Consider the following 19,509-nt stretch of genomic DNA (forward strand, 5'->3'; position numbering starts at 1 on the left):
CGAGTGCATGGCGGTGAGTGGCGATGAGTGGAGGGTGGGGCGGCGAGGCTGACACTGGACTAGAGTTGGAAAGTAGCATGTGATGACACGTAGTTGGAAACTAGAAAGCAACCCAACAATGCCTAAAGACGTATGACCCATAAACGGAAGCCCAATTGCATAAGGCAAAAAACCTTCAATCATCGTCACCATTCGCTCGCCGCCATCGCCATTATTGTGGTTGAAGGTTGAAGGATGAAGGTTGAAATCACGACTCTCCCTCGCACCCAGCTCCGTTACTATTCTTCTTGAAATTTTGCGGACACAAGATACATCAAAGACACAAACCTATGCTTCCTATGTTCGGATATCATATGCGGCTCGGCTTTCCCGGGTATTTCATGTTCCTAGGCTGCTCGTAGCAGGAATTATGATATGCATGTGATACTAGTCTATGATACCATCTCTATAGTGCATAATATCATAATTGGTATTTCAAATGAGCTTATTTGTTATTTTTATGACATATAAGAGCACATAATGTTTATGACGTGGTATCTTGATATGATACTTCATCCGGTCCTTTTTAGTCTGCATATAAGTTTTGCCCGAAGTTAAAGTATATCTATTTTGACCAAATTTATAGAGAAAAAGGTATCAACATTCACAATGCCAAATCAATATTTTTAGATTCATTATGAAATGTAGTTTTATAATATATATATTTGGTATTATAGATGTTGATATTATTTTTAATATAAATTTTGTCAAACTTTGCAAAGTTTGACTTCACAAAAATCTAATATGCAGAGTAAAAAGGACCGGAGGGAGTACTAGTGTTTTCTTTTTCCTCAGTTAATACTATGTCATGTCATCAATATGCTGGTGTACTTTAGTACTGTGCTTGGTATTTGAACTTTAATAATATATGGTTGTGTGCATCATAATGATGTAGAGCCGGAGGTAATCCTCCTTATTTTTAAATACAAAATGCCATCAATATGCTTAGTTGACATTGTACGAAGATGCATCTTACTAGTTATGATATACTCCCATAGTGAGCAGTGTTGTAGGCCGGACGAATAACTTCCCGTAATTAACTGCCTCATCTCTACTACCTAAAAGAAACGGAGTGTTCCGTTCTCCGTCTTACGTCGTTCCACCCTTCGTCCTCCCTCCCCGTACAATATCTCCACACGGATTTTCCTCTCCTTTCCGGTTTTTTTATTTAGAATCGGGTTTCATCTGGCCGGACATACCAGGATCAATCTTTGGTAACAGCAATCAATTCTTGTATGGTATGGTAGTCAATCTCTTATTAGGTAACACATATAACACAACCAATTCACGCCAATCACGGACCGAATTCTTCTCTTCCTTATTTTCTGTAACGCAGAACACAATCAATTCCGTCATTCTTTGGTAACACAATACACAAATCGTATCATATGGTAATCAATTTCCTGCCTTTTCTGTCTTTATTTTTTGCCCATAAAATCTCTTGCTTCCTTTATTGATTTCCTCTAATTCATCTCATGATGATGAGAAGACCCTACATGGGAACGCAAGACCATACATGCAACGCTGCTGGGATCCCGCTCGCACCGTGCCCCTCGAGGTCACCATCCTCCTTGAGGATAAGAGACTGGAGTACTCGCCTCAAGTCTGCACAAACAATGGAGGAGACTTGAGGCCCAGACCCACGTCGCCTCTGCGCGCCTATGTTGACTGTCGCCGCCGAGCCCTTTTCCTGATGTAGTCGCCCTAAGCATCACTGCTGAACCCTCCCCACGAGCGTCTTCCACCAGTTCATGATTGGACCACAACCAAGCCTTTTTCGGAAGGACCGAGGTTGGCTAGACCGCAGACTCCCGGGCAAACGACCGACTGAGCGTCAACTGCTAGCTTGAAGGATGCGGCAACGAGCGGCGCGACAAAGGTCATCAGTGTTGCTGCGAGGCTTGTTTTGTTAAATCCTTTCAAGATTTTTAAATACTTTTCTGTTTATAATTTTCAGATATTTTCTTGTCTGCTTGGTTGCCATTTGATTTACTTTTTCTATGGTATAGTTACGAGGATGTTCTACAGGAAATGCCAAGATGGGGAGCTACCGTGCATGACGCAGTTATGTACGTCTACATTGCTTTTTCTTCATTGCTGCAATGTTCCTCTTCCTCCCTTTCAGGGTCATCCCACGAATATATTTTTTATATTTCTCGGGGAAATCAGGCGCTCAATACACATTGATTAATCTTATATTAGCTACTTCCTCCATTCCCAAATATATGTCTTTTTAGAGATTTCAACAACGGACATATGGAGAAAAATGAGTGAATCTACACTCTAAAATATGTCTATATACATCTCTATGTTGTAGTCCATTTGAAACCTCTAAAAAGACTTATATTTAGAAACAGAGGGAGTATATTTTATTCATGTTGCAGAAAACGTAAACCCTTTGCAAGTCCGGCTGTACTCTTAGTCAGGATAGATTTTTGTTGCATATATCCCTGGAAGACTAGCAATATGTATATTTGTATTCCCATACTTTTAACAATACTACTATCTGAGCTCTCGCTAACCAAAAGACTAGCAAGATATATGTAGTAGTACAGTTGGGTCGTTCAAATATTCCATAGCACATCGCGCTTCTTGCTATTTATTCATATTCCTTGCACAATACTATGGATTTCTAATCACTTCAGTTAGTAGTCATTTTCTCTCCACATTAACATAACCTGATTGATTGTAAATTATTTTGTTGGATTGTGTATCATCCTTGATTTCGCTGGATTATATTACCATACCTGGTTACATGTACCAACTTTGGTAATGGCTTACTATTCAGTTGCAACTGAACTGACTTTATTTTACAAAACTCAGCCTTATTGTGAAGTTTGATTCTTCTTCTATTTGGACGGGAAATATTTTGATTTCTATTCATGGACGGGAAATTTTGCATGTGATGAAAATTAAGAGAACCAAGACAGACAATGCACAGATACCATGCAACCATCAAGAGAACAACCTATCATTATATGGATCCAGTTCACACAAGGTTCTCAATGGTCCGCAGAAGATTGACTGAATGTTACCTTTCTGATTATTATACATCATCTTTATGTACCGAAAAGCAGAAACGCCGCTTGATCAATGTAGCCTGAAGAATATTTGTATGACTCACATGTAATCGTAACGTAAATATCATGGCGGATGGAGGAAAAGAGGGATATTGTAATGCTAAGGAAGAGAAAATGACCGTTGTTGAACCTAGCATGCCTTCAAACCAGCAACATGTGGCGATGGATATTTTCTCTACCATATGAATGAGATTTGGTTATTTGTTTTCACAAGTTTCTTGTTTTCAACTTGTCATCCAATGCCCCTATCCATTATTATTTAGTCTATCCATGTGTTATGTATTTAATGATTGTGTCCAGTATAAGGGTTAGTTTGTTGATAAATGAAATAGGCTGGTTTGGTGATTAAGAAAATGACACCATCAGGCCATGCTTGTGCATCACCAATAACATTCATTGTGGCCATATATGTGATTTAGGTAGAATAATATCAGAGACAATATTTGTGGGATTACAATCACAGAGAAGGATTGATGACGGAATTTCATTTGTGGTGAGCCAAAAACAGGTGTTGATGGAGAAGAGACACCATGCATTTTCATGTGTGGTAACTCGGAGTTAACTTACACACGTCATTTGAGCTATACCTATTTTTTCCGTTGCAACGCACGGGCAATTACCTAGTCCTCCTAAAAAAATCTATCATTATCCTCAATGCTCTCTCTTGTTAGTTTCTTGAACGCCAAACAACGCCACCGCCACTAATTCAACAACCCTAGTCGCGTCTAGCTTTCGCTTCTCTTCTCTCGGATTCAATCTACACAAGCAATAATCCTACATCTTCTCATTGGCCCTGCCATCGATCTCCTTCGCCCGCCATGTCGGGATGCCGTGAGGGGGATCTCGAACCATTTGGTGAGTGAGTGTGTCAGGGCTTGTTCGTCGCTTTTGTCGCACGACGCTCCTAATAATGTGATTTTCGGTCCCTTGAGCTAGTGGTTTCTCCACGGGTGACGAGCTCGAGCACAGGCAGTGTGTTCTTTGTGTCTTCATCTTTGTGGAGTTGGGGTGGCACTTCCAATCCAAGAATAAACATCCTCTGGTCATTTCTTCATCTTGCCGACAGTGTGACTACTGTCGGTGAGGGGCTTGTGGTGGGTTTTGTCCTCAAGGAACATCATATCCGATAAGGTGTTCGTGGATTGTTGGCGGAGTGTAGTCATCCTTCTTCCAGTTTTATGGCGTTTGTCCCCATGGATCTTCATCCCAATTAGCTCGGGGATGATGCCCCCACGGATGTTCCTCCATCTTTCTTCATGGCCCCGCCTCTTGTGGTGAGCTATTATTGTGGTTTCCAACGCCTTGAGACCATGGGCTTGTCTTATTTGTGTCTTGGATTTGCGCCGCGATCGTCATCTGGCGATTGTTGTGATGGAGGAGCGGCAAAGTTCAAGGTTTCGTCTATGGAGCGGTGGAACTTTAGTTCTGTTTGCTTTTCGTCAAAGAACTGTCCACGCCGTTGTATCCTTAACATATCTGTATGTTTTCCTTAATAGTGACTCCCTTCGTAAACAAATATAAGACCTTATGTTTTTAAAAATATCTCCCGTGTAGGCATGACACTTTTCTCATTTTGCACAGGAGAGTTAATTGTCTTCATGCATGCAGATTCACTTCCAAGGGGACATGCACATGATATTACACCATGTGTTCGGGTTTATTGGGCCTACTAGCAAAACAAGAGGACCAACGAAAAATACTATTGGTAACCATCCGTTAATTTCATACAGTACATAGCAACAACCAATTAGATTAATTCATAGTTATTTCAAAGCATCAGACTACCCGCAGTGGAAGTATCATAGTTAGTACTCCCTTCGTCCCAAAATTCTTGTCTTAGATTTGTCCTGTACTGATGTATCTAGTCATATTTTAGTGTTAGATACAACTGTATCTAGAGAAACTTAAGACAATAATTTTGGGACGCAAGTAATATATCTAAATAGAATTGAGACTGGTCGCAATGAAAAGTATCAAACATTTCCATCGCTGCTCGGATTTTCTCTTTTTCTTTTGCTTTCTTCGTTTTTTTGGTACTTCGGAATCCGGTGCCAAGTTTTCTGATCCCTCTGGTCACGGAGAAAATTCCGAGGATTGATGCTTGATTAGATAGTTGATTTGATTTTCTAATATACAATTATCATGCATATGATACTAGTGCTACCTCAAGTTGCATAGTATCATAACTTGGTATCACAACGACCTCATTTATTGTAATAACGACCTCATTTATTGTAATGCATGACACATACTAGTGCATTATTTAATATGATATTGTATCATATTTACTCAATTCTCTCTTTTCTTATTTAATTATGTGTCATCTCAGCAAATGTCTAGTTGACATGCATGATACTACATATGATTCTCCCATTAGACTAGCCACAGTGGGAGTAACTTCAGCAGTAACATCGAGTCCTACTCAGCAAATTTGCTTATGTGGCAATGAGTTAATGATGAGAGAGGTAGTTTGAGTAACTTAGCTAGTTACCGTAACATCACATGTCCCAATGCAATATGAGTCTATAACCTAATAAATGAAGTTGTGCATGACACCACACTGATGTTACTACCCACTATGAAGGTAGTAGCATAGTCTAGGATATGTGTATGTTACTAGTGTACTCTTTCCGTCCGTGAATAAGTGTACTTCTAGCTTTTGTCTTAAGTCAAAGTTTTGAAATTTTGACCAACTATATACAAAAGAGTAATAACATATATGACATCAAATTGATATATTATGGAAGTATATTTCAAAATAGATCTAGTAATATTAATTTAGTGTCATAAATGCTAGTACTTTTTCCTATAAAGTTGGTCAAAATTTTAAAATTTTAACCTAAGACAAAAGCTAGAAGTACACTTATTCACGGACGGAGGGAGTATGTTACTATGCATTGTGGCTAGTCTTATGTTAGTCATAGTGGGAGTAACTTATGTAATAACATAGCGCATTTCAAGACAAATTTGCTTATGTGGCATGTATTCCAAGACAAATTTTCTTTTACCTCTCTTTCTTCATTAATTGCTTGCTATATCATCTATTTTATCTAGATATGTGTGATGTTACCACCTATGTTACTCTCACTGTGGGTAGTCTTAGAGTAACATAATATGTTACTGTAACATAGCGCTTCCCAAGAGAAGATGAGTCTACAAGCTAACATAAGATGAGTATTACAATTATGTTACTTTGCACTATTACTAAACAGTAAAACTTAGCTAGCTAGGGGCATCCACAGCGATTTGACATTCATAACCATTCGATCATCTCATTTGACGCTCCTGATCATTCTGGCATCCTCCGCCAACTTTTTTACCATTCGATCATCTCATTTGACGCTCCTGATCATTCTGGCATCCTCCGCCAACTTTTTTAGGCAATCAAAGGCCTTTTCTACCTCTCAGCCTGTGTGTCCCGGGCCGGCCCAACGTTACTGGGCTGCTACTCCGACGACCGACCTGAACTCCTTCTCGTTCACTGATCCAGCTTATCATTCGATCCTGAATTGATGGCTGCGATCGTCCTGGGGCTAGGGCATCAAATATGGGCCGCTTGTCTCTGGGACGCTTCTGTGCGACGTATTGTTCGTCTCCGATTTCAGAAAAAACTCTTCGTGCAAGCGGAGCTGGTGGCGACGGCCTCCTCTCGCCGCCGCAAGCCGTCCCAAAACCATAGTGCTGATTGCCGCATCTCATCCACCACCAAGCCCACAGAGGTTAACTTCCCGGCGGCAGGCAGTAGCGGGAATAGTCTGTCAAGGAGAGATGCCGCCGTGGCCGCTGCCTTCTGGCCATCATCTCCTGTCATTTGCTTCCACGTATTGGATTCAATCCTTACAAGTGACTTTGGAAGCGAGCTATATAGCACGACAGTGGATTTCTTACGGTCGCGGAGAAAAAAGTAGGGATGGAAGGGGAGACCCTTGTGCGGGTGCAACCAGCCGACCACTACCTATTTCTGTCCCGTAGCCCTTCCCACCACAACCATCCGCCCAAATCTCATTATCCCCTTTCCTTCTGCTTCTTTTCAACTTCAAACAAGGGTACGTGCATGTTTTTCCTAGGTGGTTACTACACCACGGGAATGATGCAAAGTAGTAGAAGTCTTCTCTTCGATTTGGTGAAGGTATTTTGTTTACTATTTCTTACAGATCAATTCGAGTTTGTTCTGTCATTTCCATGTTCTGCTTATTGCCGTAGCCTCAGCCTCGCTATCTAGGGACACCAAGGGTGAAAATTAGGTGTTTTCTCTCTCTCAATTCTTATTTGATGGCCGCTCCTTGTGTTGAGTGCTATTCTCCTACGGGTATCAAAGAAATTGATAGGTAAGTCGGAAGAGCTTTGAATATTTGTTTCCAAGCATTAGCTGCTCTAGATTTGGCATGTGAGAGTGTAATGATTAATTTCTCCACTGCTTTTCGTAAGCAGTTACCATTCGTCAATCATTTCTGAAAGGATATAAAGTCGTTTCTGTATTCCAAATCCTGACTTAAAAATCTCATTTTACACAGTGTACACAGCTATTATACTTCCGTATGTTTTTGGGTAGACCAAGTTATCTAATTCCTACTGTTAGAGATATCCTTGCAATGGTCTAGTGGTGTGTTAGCCACTTGATCCCACCAATATCTATTTGAGAATCAGTTGGACCAAGTTCTTTTCAGCATTCGTTGCTTGCATTTTCTATAGACTCCATGAAGACTTGAATCATGTCAGATATAAATTGTGCCTCAAAAAACTACTATGGTAGCCATTCAAACGAAGAGTCTCTTTAATTTTCATTGTTGTAACTACATGGGACACAGCTTATGCAATATGGGTCTACGATACATATATGATTATTTTCTTTACTATCACATTTGGGCAATCTACTATTTCAGAAGTCACGGGCCAGGTCAGGTGAAGTTTGATTTACCGTCATGTGGTGACCATAAACTTGCAACTAAAGTATATCAGGACATTGCATGGTGATATGATTTGTTTTTTCATGAAACTTGCATATGGCATTTCAGGTATGCTTTTCCGTCACAGTAGTTTTATGCCACGAGGATGTAACTGATGTAACGCGTGAGTTATGAGACAATCATGTGATCTCCATTGTTGTTCTTGCATATGGGTACCGGTGTGTGGGAATTAGGCCTTTATTTTCTGTATTTCCGTAGTAATGAGGTTTAAGGTCTGCGAATAATTAATGAACTGCAAATTTGATCACCCCCCTTTCAACATTCTTATTCTACTTAAAGTTTTAACTATGTCGCACATGATCATCTACGTACTTTAAAATAGCAAATAAATATTAACATTTAATTTTGAGCATACTTACACATTCGTATTAAAATTGATGATAATATTGTGCCTATGTTACATCCTTGCTAAAAACACATACTGTGTGCAAACAAAGCATTTTCATGTGAGACGATGAACATATGTCCAAACATCCAAACAAATATCTGTTTAAGTTATATAAACCATTTTTCAAATATTTATGTTATTCCTTCTTTACAAAGGCGGGCGCGGCAACGCGCGTCATCATGTTCTAGTGAAGATAGTAACTTAGACTAGTATCATATGCATGACACCAATCTTATGGTCAGTCTAAATGTAGAAAGAGCGGTTGTGTATCATATTATGATACCATATTATAATAAAGTCTACTCCCTCCAACCTTTAAAAAGTGAACTTTCAACTTTGTTGGAAAATCAATTTTTTATGTTTGATCGTATTTATACAATAATACACCAACTTTTATGCCATCAAGTTAGTAGCATTAGATTCATGATAAAATATATTTTCGTCATATACCTATTTGGTTTCACAGATATTGATATATTTTTACCCAAATTTGGTCAAACTTTGAGATACTTTGACCCTCCAACAAAGTTGGAAGTACACTCTTTGAATCGAGGATGAAGTGAGTATGCTACTATATGTCATGTATGACAATAAATAATATCAGTTAAGATACTAATCTATGATTTATACACTAAAAACAGTATCATACACTACTATCATATGCATAATATTAATGCGAGTATCCTCACAACAACCAATTGCTAACTTTGCTTTTGCATGCAACCAACCACACACGCGTAACAGGGCTGGAAAACTATTGTTTACAACTGGTTGCATGTTACTCTTCTGCATGCAACGATTCAGCTGAAACAGCAACCCAATCGTGCATGGGTACGACGAAGGGGTCGAGGAAAGAAAACACGCATATATCTAGTGGGGCCTTAGGTTGACCATAGTGAGAGTAACTTAGTTAGTAACATAATATATTTTAAGACAAGTTTGATGAGAGTAACTTAACTAGTAACATAATAACTTTAAGACAAGTTTGCTAATGTGACAAGTAGTTAATGAGAGAGCTGAGTTTGTGATAACTTAATATGTTACCATAACATAACACACCTCAAGGTAAAATGAGTCTACATGTAAATAAATGAAGGCATGCATGTTACCACGCATATATTACTGTCCACTATAAAGATAATAATATTTTTTGAGGGAAACAGCAGGCCTCTGCTGTGTGTTTTCATTGATTTTTTAAATATGATACAAACTTAGTCCAAGAGAAAAAAAGATAAAGATAGTAATATATGCATGTTACTAGTCTAATAAATTACTTCCACTATGACGAGCCTTAGATAAACATATCACGTTTGACTTGCTAAGGGGTCCATAAACCTAGACAGAGGGACTAGGATATGATATTACATCCCAATGCATATGTAGTAGTATCATAGTCTAGCATCATATTGTTACTTTATTTATTAATTTATGGAATCTTATACAAAGTTATGATTATGATCTATTTCTTATTATTTACTCTTGTTTAACACGCTACCACACTGTATCATAGTAATATAGTAATATGGTACTAGAATCTTCTCTCACATCTTAATTGCAGTGCCACATCATCTTTTCGCTTAGGTGTCAACGCATTATACTCTTATGATACCTACACTATGAGAGTTCTTCCATAGAAAAATGATTACATCGGATCGACATAACTAGTGCCTCGATATCAAAGTAATTTGCTATTAATGTGGTAGTTAACTGAGACACGTAATGCCAGCAATTGAAGGTTGCATTTCCCCTCTTATCTCGGGTGCTCCTTGGTTACAACAATTTGTCATGCCAGAGATACCTGAATAGAGTGAGTATGCTGTAAAAATATATTTTTAAACAGTTTTAGTGCCTTTACTATTTATCCCGAGACCGAAACGTCATCCCCATGATATATGATCCTTTTGAGTGAAAGGGGTAGATTTAAGGCATGGTGGGGGTGTGGGAGCATAGGTGCATTGAAGAGAAGACTGTAAAGCTCTCTACGAATATGGTTAATCATATAGCCAACACTCGGCTATATGAAGTTGCCACGTCATTTATAGCCAACCTAATAGTGCACTCATACAATAGTTACTAGTATGCTATATCATTAATATATGGTCCACCTTTTTATCTCACAAAGTGTGTTGGAGCTCGTAATACAGACGGTTGTAAGTTTATGGCCCGCTTCTCTTCTCTCTCCTCTCTCCTTTCCTCTTTCCTCCAACTAGGCACAAATATGATGTGGCATCTCTTATACCCCGCCTATGCCACTCTATTGTACTTGCTATGTCCTCCATGCCTTCTGGTATATTAAGATCATCTAAAAAGTGCACTAAAAAGGAGGCCACAATTATGAGATTAATCTGGATCCAAACTACCGACAAAAAGGGAGTCTTTCTCGCTTAGCCTGGGCAGCTATCCTCCTCCTGCCATCCTCCTATGAATAGCATCTCCAATAGATTATTTGTTAGTTTGTGTTGGTCAAAAATAGTTTCTCCTGACCCAAGACAATGTCTTAAGTGTTGCCTTACATGTCGTTAGAGCCATTTTCTCAATATGTATTGATGCATATGCTTCTTTTTGTGTCGAGCAACGATTCTTGAATTAGTATGTGAAGTGTTGCTGGAATTATACTTCGATCCCGTGGTAGTTTCAAGATTATATTTCTGTGAAGTTAAAGCCTTTTGTCTCAAAAGATTTGTGTATCAATGTTGCATATGGAACCAAGCTGGAGATATGCATTTATGGGAATAGAAGAACTAGCATTTCATATTAACAAGCTAAATGTCCGTGCATTGCTACAGAGCAACAAAATATATACAAGAAACAAACATGACACGCTACAACTTTTGTTATTGGTCACGTGCCCACGTCCCCCACATCAATGGAAGGGATCATGTAAACATGGGAAACACAAGAGCTACAACAATTGCAAGTTAGTACTAATACGTGGAAAGAGGCACGTTAGTACTAATCATGCGAATAAGTTTTTTTGATCTATTTCTTGTCATACAAGGAGATGTGCAACAGATTGTTAACCAAATCGGGAGGAAACAAGGCCCAACTAGTTGTAGTGTCCGAATTTTTTTTCAAGAAAAGCCCAGAACTTTGGCGCTAGTGTGGGGAGGGCGTGGTCAGAAGAACCTAATATCACGGGGACTGTCTTACATGAAACGATTAATCGTTGTTTTGGCAAGTGATTTGGTATGTAAGTTTGTGCGTGTTCTTTTATGGAATGATCTTTGTAGAAATAATCATTTATTTTGGTAAGTGCATTTGCGCGTTGGCATGTGTGTGTGGTCTTTTATGATATGTGTGTATTATATACTGATTTGGTATATAATGGTTGTGAAAAGTCCACATTACAACCTTGAACTAACCACATGGTGTAATAGTAAATCTCGTATAACGGTTTTACAGTAGATTTACGTCCTGCATGACATTTGTGGCTGCCGAAGTCAAGCCACCTTGACGCATGTCTCTCACTCCTCTGCTGCGTAATAACTACTCCCTCCGTTCCGATTTACTCGTCGCGGTTTTAGTTTAAATTTAAATTAAAACTACGACGAGTAAATTAGAACGGAGAAAGTAGCTAGGAAAAAAAAGGCAGGTGAGGAACACTTGCATACCATGCTAGCCAAGGTAGAAGTAAAACGTAGCTTACTACTCACACATGCCAACGCGCCTCTCCTGCCCGTCCGGGCCACGAGCAGCAACAACTAGTTCCACCGCGCCATCCCCGCGCCAGCCTGGCCACGAGCAGCAGCAACTGTCCATGAGATGATGCAGGAGATGACACGAGCAACAACAGCGCCGACGTTAGGCCGGGCCTCTGAGCAGCAGCAGCGCCGACTTTAGGCCGAGCCACGAGCAGCAGCTGCAGCAGCGCCGACATTAGAGCATCTCCAGCCGTGCAGCCCTCAGGACGTCGAAAAAGAACCCCCTAAGGGCGAGCCGGTGCTAGATTGGTGCGTGGGGGCGACCTAACTCCCAGTCGTCGGCCCACCAGTCGCCTCGGGTTCGGCGATGTCGCGTACAAAATATATGCAAACTCGGTGACTTTTGCACGAACTCGGCAAAACTTCATTGAAATTTATACAGAAAAAATGAAAAACATGCAAACTACGCGTGAACTACGCCTAGCCGCCACCGCCGTCACCGTCGCCGTCGTCTACATGCCGAGAAGCCTGTAGAAGCGGGTGTAGTCGCCGTCGTCGCCATCATCGTCGTCGTCGTCGTCGTCGTCGCGCGGCTGGCTTGGGCCGGCGCCGTCCCTGCTGCAGCCCTGGCCAAGGTCGCCGGGGCGCGGTGGCGCGCTGGACACCACGGCCTCGTCCTCCTCGTCGCTGTCGAGGACGATGACGCCGTCCTCCTCGCGCCCGCGGCGCCGGGCCTGGAGCTCCGTGTACGCCCGGCGCTGGCGGCGGACCTGCTCCCGGATGTAGTCCACCTTCGCCCACTTGAGGGCGGACTGGTCGTCGGGGGCCGCCATCTCGACAAGCTCCGGCTTCACCGGGAGCAGCCCCGTCTTGGGTTTCGTCCGGACCAGGCGGAGTGAGCGCCTCCCCGGAGCCGGAACAGGCGGGGAGGGCCGCGCACCCTCGTTGATGACGAGGGCGCCGCTGCAGGTACGGTGCCCGAGCGGCGTCTCCTCCGGCTCGGGCTTGACGGGGCGGAGCGCGGCTGGCGAGCCGGAGCCCGACGACGAGAACGATCCCGGCTCCATCCGCCGCGACGTCCAAGAGCTACCACAGCGGCGAGAGAAGGACGGTCGCCGCGGGTACTCAAGGCGCGACACGTTGCCGGTCTCGATGCGGTCGAGGACGGCCTCGAGGGTGCAGCCTGGCACACCCCACCACTCGCGCTGCCCGTCGGCGTTGAAGCGGCCGCGGGGGATGACGCCGTTGGTGGAGGCGATCTGCTCTCGCGGCGGCGCTGGAAGTACATGGTCCAGAGGGTGTGGCCTTCGGTGGCGTAGCGCGGCTCGTTCCTCTGCTCCTCCGTTAAGGACGAGCGGATGCGGGCGATCTCGGCCCGCCGCGCCGCCCCTTCGGGCACCGGTGGCACCGGGACGCCGCCAGCGCTCAGCCTCCACGTCCCCGGCACCCGCATGTCCGGGTGCGCCGGGTACTCGGCCTCGTAGAGCAGGTGCGCCTCCGGCTCTTGGAGGTGGCGGCTGCCGAAGCCGTTCGCCGCCCCGCCGTCGCCTGGGTACCTCTCGGCCATCTTTCTCGTCGGCGGGAAGAGGGGAGTGTTGCTATCTGCGCCAGAGAGAGGAGAAAAATGAGAGTTGTGGCGTCCACCGGCGGGGAGGTCGCCTTTTATAGCCGTAGCGGGGCGGTGACCGGCTGCATGTTGGGCGACACGTGGCTGGACGCGCGTCGCGGCGCGTTCACTGCGCCGCGCCGTGAGGCATCAATGGAGGCTGACCGGCGCGGGAGCGCGGCAGCCTTCACATTGATTCCTGCAGGAACCGAGACGATGAGGGCGACGAAGCGGCGTCTCGCTGACTCGGCGGGCCCATCCGCTTTCGCGCCAAAACCGCTCGCCCCGACGTCCCGGGGCGCCCCCAGCGCGCCGGGTTCGGTCTGGGTCTGCCGACGCCAGTTTCGGCCCAAACCGACGAAAATTAGACTTTTGGGAACGCGACTGAGCCGATTTTTGGGCGCCGACGCGGAAATTACGCCTAAGAAAGGCCTGTTGGGGGCGCGGCTGCTCTTAGGCCAGGCCCCGAGCAGCAGCAGCGCCGACGTTAAGCCGGGCCACGAGTAGCAGCAGCGCCGGCCAGGCCATGAGCAGCAACAGCGCCGCCGTTGTCACGCGATCAGCTTGTACATGCAAATGGGGTTGATTGCTTTTTTATTTTGGATTGAAGGGTATCTATGTAAACGGTTATGGACGATTTTGTAAATTTACAACTAACAGCACCTGACATCGTTTGGCTTGAATAGTTATGCCACGTCAGCAAAAGCAGGACCTACCTGTCATAATCGTGGTTAAAATGGCCTAAATCGTCAACTAGTGTTTTTTCAAAAAAAATAGCCTCTGAATTAGTGGTTTTTGGCACAAAACTGTACGTATGTGGTTTCTGCAACCTTAGCCTTCAATGCTGATATATTTTGCAATTCACTTCTTTATGTGTGTCTCCGCGTCCATGAGAGCATGGTTAATAATATAGCTAGCTGATGACTATAAGAAACCATCATGTCATCTATAGCCATCATCTACAGGCACTCATACAATAATTTGGGCTATAAAGCTGGCTATTACATTAGTATTTTTTTATCTTTTTTCTATCTCTTTCTTCACATTTATTGCATTTACTTATGAATGTGCATATAGCTAGGCTCTTACATAAGAATCCACTCCTTTTATTTTTTCACATATCTCTCTTTCACATAGGCAAAAGTGCCATGTAAACGGGCTAAAAGAGCAAGTACAATAACTTTATGTAAATAGACTACAAGAGTTAAAATATTATTTTCCTGATGACATGGAGGGTAGAGAAGAGGAGCCGGCTACAAATAAGAGCCAGCTGTAGCACATATGCTCCTTGGCACTATGTGAGAGTGCAAAGTGGACCATGTATTACTAAAATAGCACAACTTTATATCTAACTAGTGTACTTGCTCGCTATTAACTTGGCTATGAATGACATGACAACTTCATATAGCCATCAGCTGGTTGTACTATTAACCATGCTCTAAACACACTATTGTTGTACCTTTGAGCCAGCCCCCCGAGCACCCCTAGTCCAGCCCCCCGAGCACTTAATTTACAAAGGGTGTTTGTTTTCAGGAACTTATTGACTTAGGAACTTAAAAAAGTTTTTATAAGTCCCATCTAAACCAAACATGATGGACTTATAGGGACTTAAAGTGGGCATTTGAGACTTATGAAATAAGACTCCCAAGAAGAGACTTATAGAGACTTATAGTTGTAATATGGTCTTATAGGGACTTATAAGTCCCAGGAACCAAACAGGTAAGGACTTGAGACTTATAAGTTGAGATTAAAAAAAGTCCTAGAACCTATGAACCGCCTCAGTAGTACTAGTACTTCAGCTCACGTGTATGTCCAGCGTGTGTGTTCTACTATTGCGTAAGTACTTCAGCTCACGTTTGTACTAGTTCACCTCTTTGTTGTCCCTGTATCCGCTGTGTCTGATCCCCGAAAGCTAGCTATGCCGGATACAAGAAGGCTCCCTCCGGTGGATCCCATTTGATCAACCAATTTCTTTCCTCTCGTCGTCTCTCTCCCTCTCTCTTTTTTTCTGCAACAAGCTCGACCAGACAGACCTCATTGGAGCGAATAGGGGGTGGAGGGGAAGCGGGACGCCAGGGCACACCTCCGCTGGTCGTTGGGCTTGGTGTCGGTCTGATGCAGGGATGGAGGCGCTCGCACTAGGAATCAAATTCACAGGAGAGGAGCCCGTCAGAGCATTTCCACTCGTTCAGCCCCACAGCGCATCGCTCGGCGCTATTTTGGTCCTTCGGCCGGCGCTCTTTTGGCCCTGGGGCGATCTAGGTTCCCATTCATGCCCCCAGGTGCCGCTCCCATGTCGGCTTTTGTCGCGTCAGGGTTACCGAGATGTGACGACGAGGCTTGCGAGAAGTGCAGTGAGTAGGTGTACGGGGGGTACTGAACGCCGGCGAACGTGGGCGAGGATGTGCGCTGGGCGGGGTGGCCATGGGGAAAGGTGATGTTTGGGTTGAACCCGCCGTGCGCGTCGCAGTCGGCCTAGCCAGGCGAGGACGAGCACCCCCAGGGCTGTGGCGACCCGACGCTCTGCTGGCTCCAGGGAGCGTGCGGGCCGTGGCCGCCGGGTGGATTCATCATCCCCGCACGAGACGCCTCTGCCTGCTCCGCCGCCGCCGCCCTGTCCCGAGCCTTCTTGGCGTCGAGCCTGTTCCGCCGGTCGGTGGTGACAGCCTCCCGGCGCTGAACCTCCGCCTTTCAGTCGGCGTTCGACATGGTCGGTGGTTTGGGCGACTGTGCCCTCGGCTTCCTCTACTTTGGCTGCGTGGCATCGACATCGGTAGCGGCGCGAGGGGCCGTGTACTTTTTCAGCGGCATGGCGGCTGGATGGAGGGAAGATGGAGGAAATGGCAGGAGAAGAGGGGCGGAAGTGGGGAATGGAGGGAAACGGAGGGGGGAAAAGCAGGGGGTCGGCGGGAAAAAGGGCTTCTCTCGCCGACAGAGCGGACCCACACGCCTTTTCGCTTCGGCCGGCGCCGTCAGGCGACCTCCGGGGGCTTGGGTTCGGTTCGGATTCGCCGGCTGTTATTTCGGTTTAAACCGGCGATAAACAAGGCTCTAGGACGCGTCTGAAACGATTTTTCGGTGCCGGCGCTAAAGAAAAAGGCTCTGGGGCATGTTGAGGACGCGAGTGGAGATGCTCCCAGGTAGTGCACGTCCTGGAGGCTCGGGCGATGGGAAGGAGAGAGCGTCTGACGTGCAGCGCCCCCGTTCGTTCGCCGGCAGCAGAACGCTCCGCGGCCAGCTGCGGCATCGTAGGCGAGGGCTAGCCAGGAGGCGGGCAGCGCCCGAGCTCAACCATGGGACGCCATGGAAGATGGATCTCACTGTAGGTGGGGACGACGCAACTCGCCGTGGCGTCACAGCTGGAGGGGAGAAAGAGATGGACGGGAGAAGAAGATAGGGAGCAGCGCCAAGAAGAAGAACATTGCTCGTCTAGAGACCAGAAGAGAAAGAAGAGAGGCCACCATTGGATTTCCGGGCGCTACCCCTAAAATCGACTTATCGCTCCAAATGTTTCAGGCAAGGCAACTGTGCCCTAGGTGCTCCCACATCTCTATCGTTGCAGACTTGCTGCGATGCTTATCTTTTGCTTGGACAGCACAACTCCATATACAGCTAACATTTGATGACACTGATGCAGGAAGGATGTAGAAGTATAATTTCGTGGCTACCAACTTACTTTAGCTGCTAATAATAGCCCTCTTTTCCAGAAAAGAAAAAACTTTAGAAAGTTAATTTGCTACTACCTGCTATATATAGAATAATCTGCATACGGTATAGACATACCTTGCGGTCTCCAAGAAAATTAAGATTGTCGCGAACACAAAATCATCATCGGGGTGGAGTTGACTGGCGTAGCCGCCGAGCAGGACGACGGTGGCCCACGTGAATGCCAGCGTACCAAGCGCATTGCCCACTCTCTCGATCAGCACGACGGAACGAATGAAGCGATACAGCTGCTTCTCCGGCGGGTCGACCTTGCTTTGCCTGGCGCCGCCAGCAGTTATCTGGACATGGTGCTCGCCGCCGCCGCCGCCTCCTCCATCGTTGGCCATTGGTGGCATATTAGCACTTCCGCTCAAAGAAGAGAACCAATGTCACTAGTGTAGCTGGCTTCACAGAATGACAATGTCACAATGGGCAGAGCAGCTTCTTCGGAACATAAAGGCTTTGGATTCTCGTAAACTACACAATGTACATTGCGACGGCTCGCCGGTCAGTGGGGTGGGCCCAGCAACGCCAAAGGCGTTCTCCTGTTCCTGGCCATTTTGTACCGCGCAACTTGGAAAAAGAAGAAAACCCAGACGTGCACTGCGTGCGTGACAGGTACTACTTTTTTTTGTGCGTGCAATGACAGGTACTTTGATTCCGCTGCTGAATCACCACAGCCACCCCCGTCCTTCAACGCTTTGCTCGGTGCCCCGACAGTGCAATTAGAGCAACTCTAGCACACCCCGTAAAAATTCGACCCGCAAAACGCGTTTGTGGTTTCACGAAGATCGCATTTGCGGGTCGAAAATATGCGCGGCGAACAGAACCCGTATCAAAACCTGCATAATTTGAAAAAACACTTTCGCGGGAGAAATTGCACAAACATAGTTCATCACATACTACATAGTTCATCACATGATCAACAAACTACAAGCATAGTTATACTACATACTAGTCCGCGACGTAGTCCTCGGGCCCAACGACTCCGCGGCGGCCGAGCGGAGCGGGCTCCTCGGGCTCCTCCTTCACCGGGACGAAGGCGAACGGCGTCGGCGGCTCCGGCTCCTCCTCGTCGTCCGACCACTCCCTCTTCACGGGGAGGAAGCCCGTGCAGGAGGACGAGGAGGATCCGGCGTAGGACCTCGCGGAGGAGAAGGACGCGCGCCGGCGGTTGTACTCCTCCATCTCGCGGCGGTTGAAGCTCGCCGGCGTCGACATCTCGTGGTTGGTCCACTTCCGGGCGCCGCGCTTCCTCGCGCCGTCCGACCGGACGCGCCGCTCGCGCTCCGGGTCGTGCTCACGGCCGGATTTGCTGTCGGAGCCGCGTCCGGAGCTCCACATTCGCTCCCACATGGCGGCTGGAGGCGGGGCGGGTGGTCGCCGGCGGCGAGAAATTGGGAGAGGGAAAAGGGGAATCGGCTGGCTCGCGACGGTGGGGGGATAGGGTTTGGACCCGCAAAAGGATCGCGGAACCGCAGTTATACTGCTCGGAGCGTGCGGTTTGCGAGCTGCCGCAAAACTTTTTGCGGGCCGGGCGAGTATGCGGGCTTTCTTCTGGCCGGAAAATTGGACCGAGCCCGCATACTCGCCGGAATTTTTGCGGGCCGGGCGTTTTGCGGGGTCTGCTAGAGTTGCTCTTACTAATTCAGTTTGTAGGGCATGTACAATAGTTCTATTTTAGAAATGCCACGTAGGATAAATAATGAGGTGGAGAAGAGAGAAATCGTAAGAAAAGGCTTCTCTTCTCTTATTTAAGAGAAGACAAGAGATGATCTCTTAGCACAATATGTCTTATCACGTTTTTAGAAATAGCTAGTTATTGAAGATAAGACTAAGAGATGACCCATTGTAGACATGTTTTTTGTCATTTCTAAATTACATGCAAGGTTTAAGATAAGACTATATTATCAATCATTATACATGCACTAAAATAAAAACAAAGGAGGGGTTCCTTCTCGCGAACAGTTAGGAGAGATGTTTGAGTGGCGATCTAATTGTTCCCCGCGGCTGCCGGCGAAGCCGTGGGTTCTCTTTTCTTCTGCCAGCTGCTCCGGCGGCAGGAGGGTGGGGGAACCACAGA

General features: G+C 45.6%; 1 protein-coding gene across 1 annotated transcript in view; it reads right to left on the reverse strand.

Annotated features, from left to right (window-relative positions):
- LOC119367420 overlaps positions 1 to 17,826 on the reverse strand; it is a 23,165-nt gene extending 5,339 nt beyond the window's left edge. The window contains exon 1 of the mRNA XM_037632937.1: positions 17,505 to 17,826. Coding sequence (XP_037488834.1) covers positions 17,505 to 17,782 — 278 coding nt within the window. The 5' untranslated portion in view covers positions 17,783 to 17,826. The remainder of the gene's footprint in view (positions 1 to 17,504) is intronic.
- Between the last annotated feature and the right edge of the window lie 1,683 nt (positions 17,827 to 19,509).

This window comes from Triticum dicoccoides, chromosome 2B (assembly GCF_002162155.2).
Source record: "Triticum dicoccoides isolate Atlit2015 ecotype Zavitan chromosome 2B, WEW_v2.0, whole genome shotgun sequence".
Lineage (NCBI taxonomy): Eukaryota > Viridiplantae > Streptophyta > Magnoliopsida > Poales > Poaceae > Triticum > Triticum dicoccoides.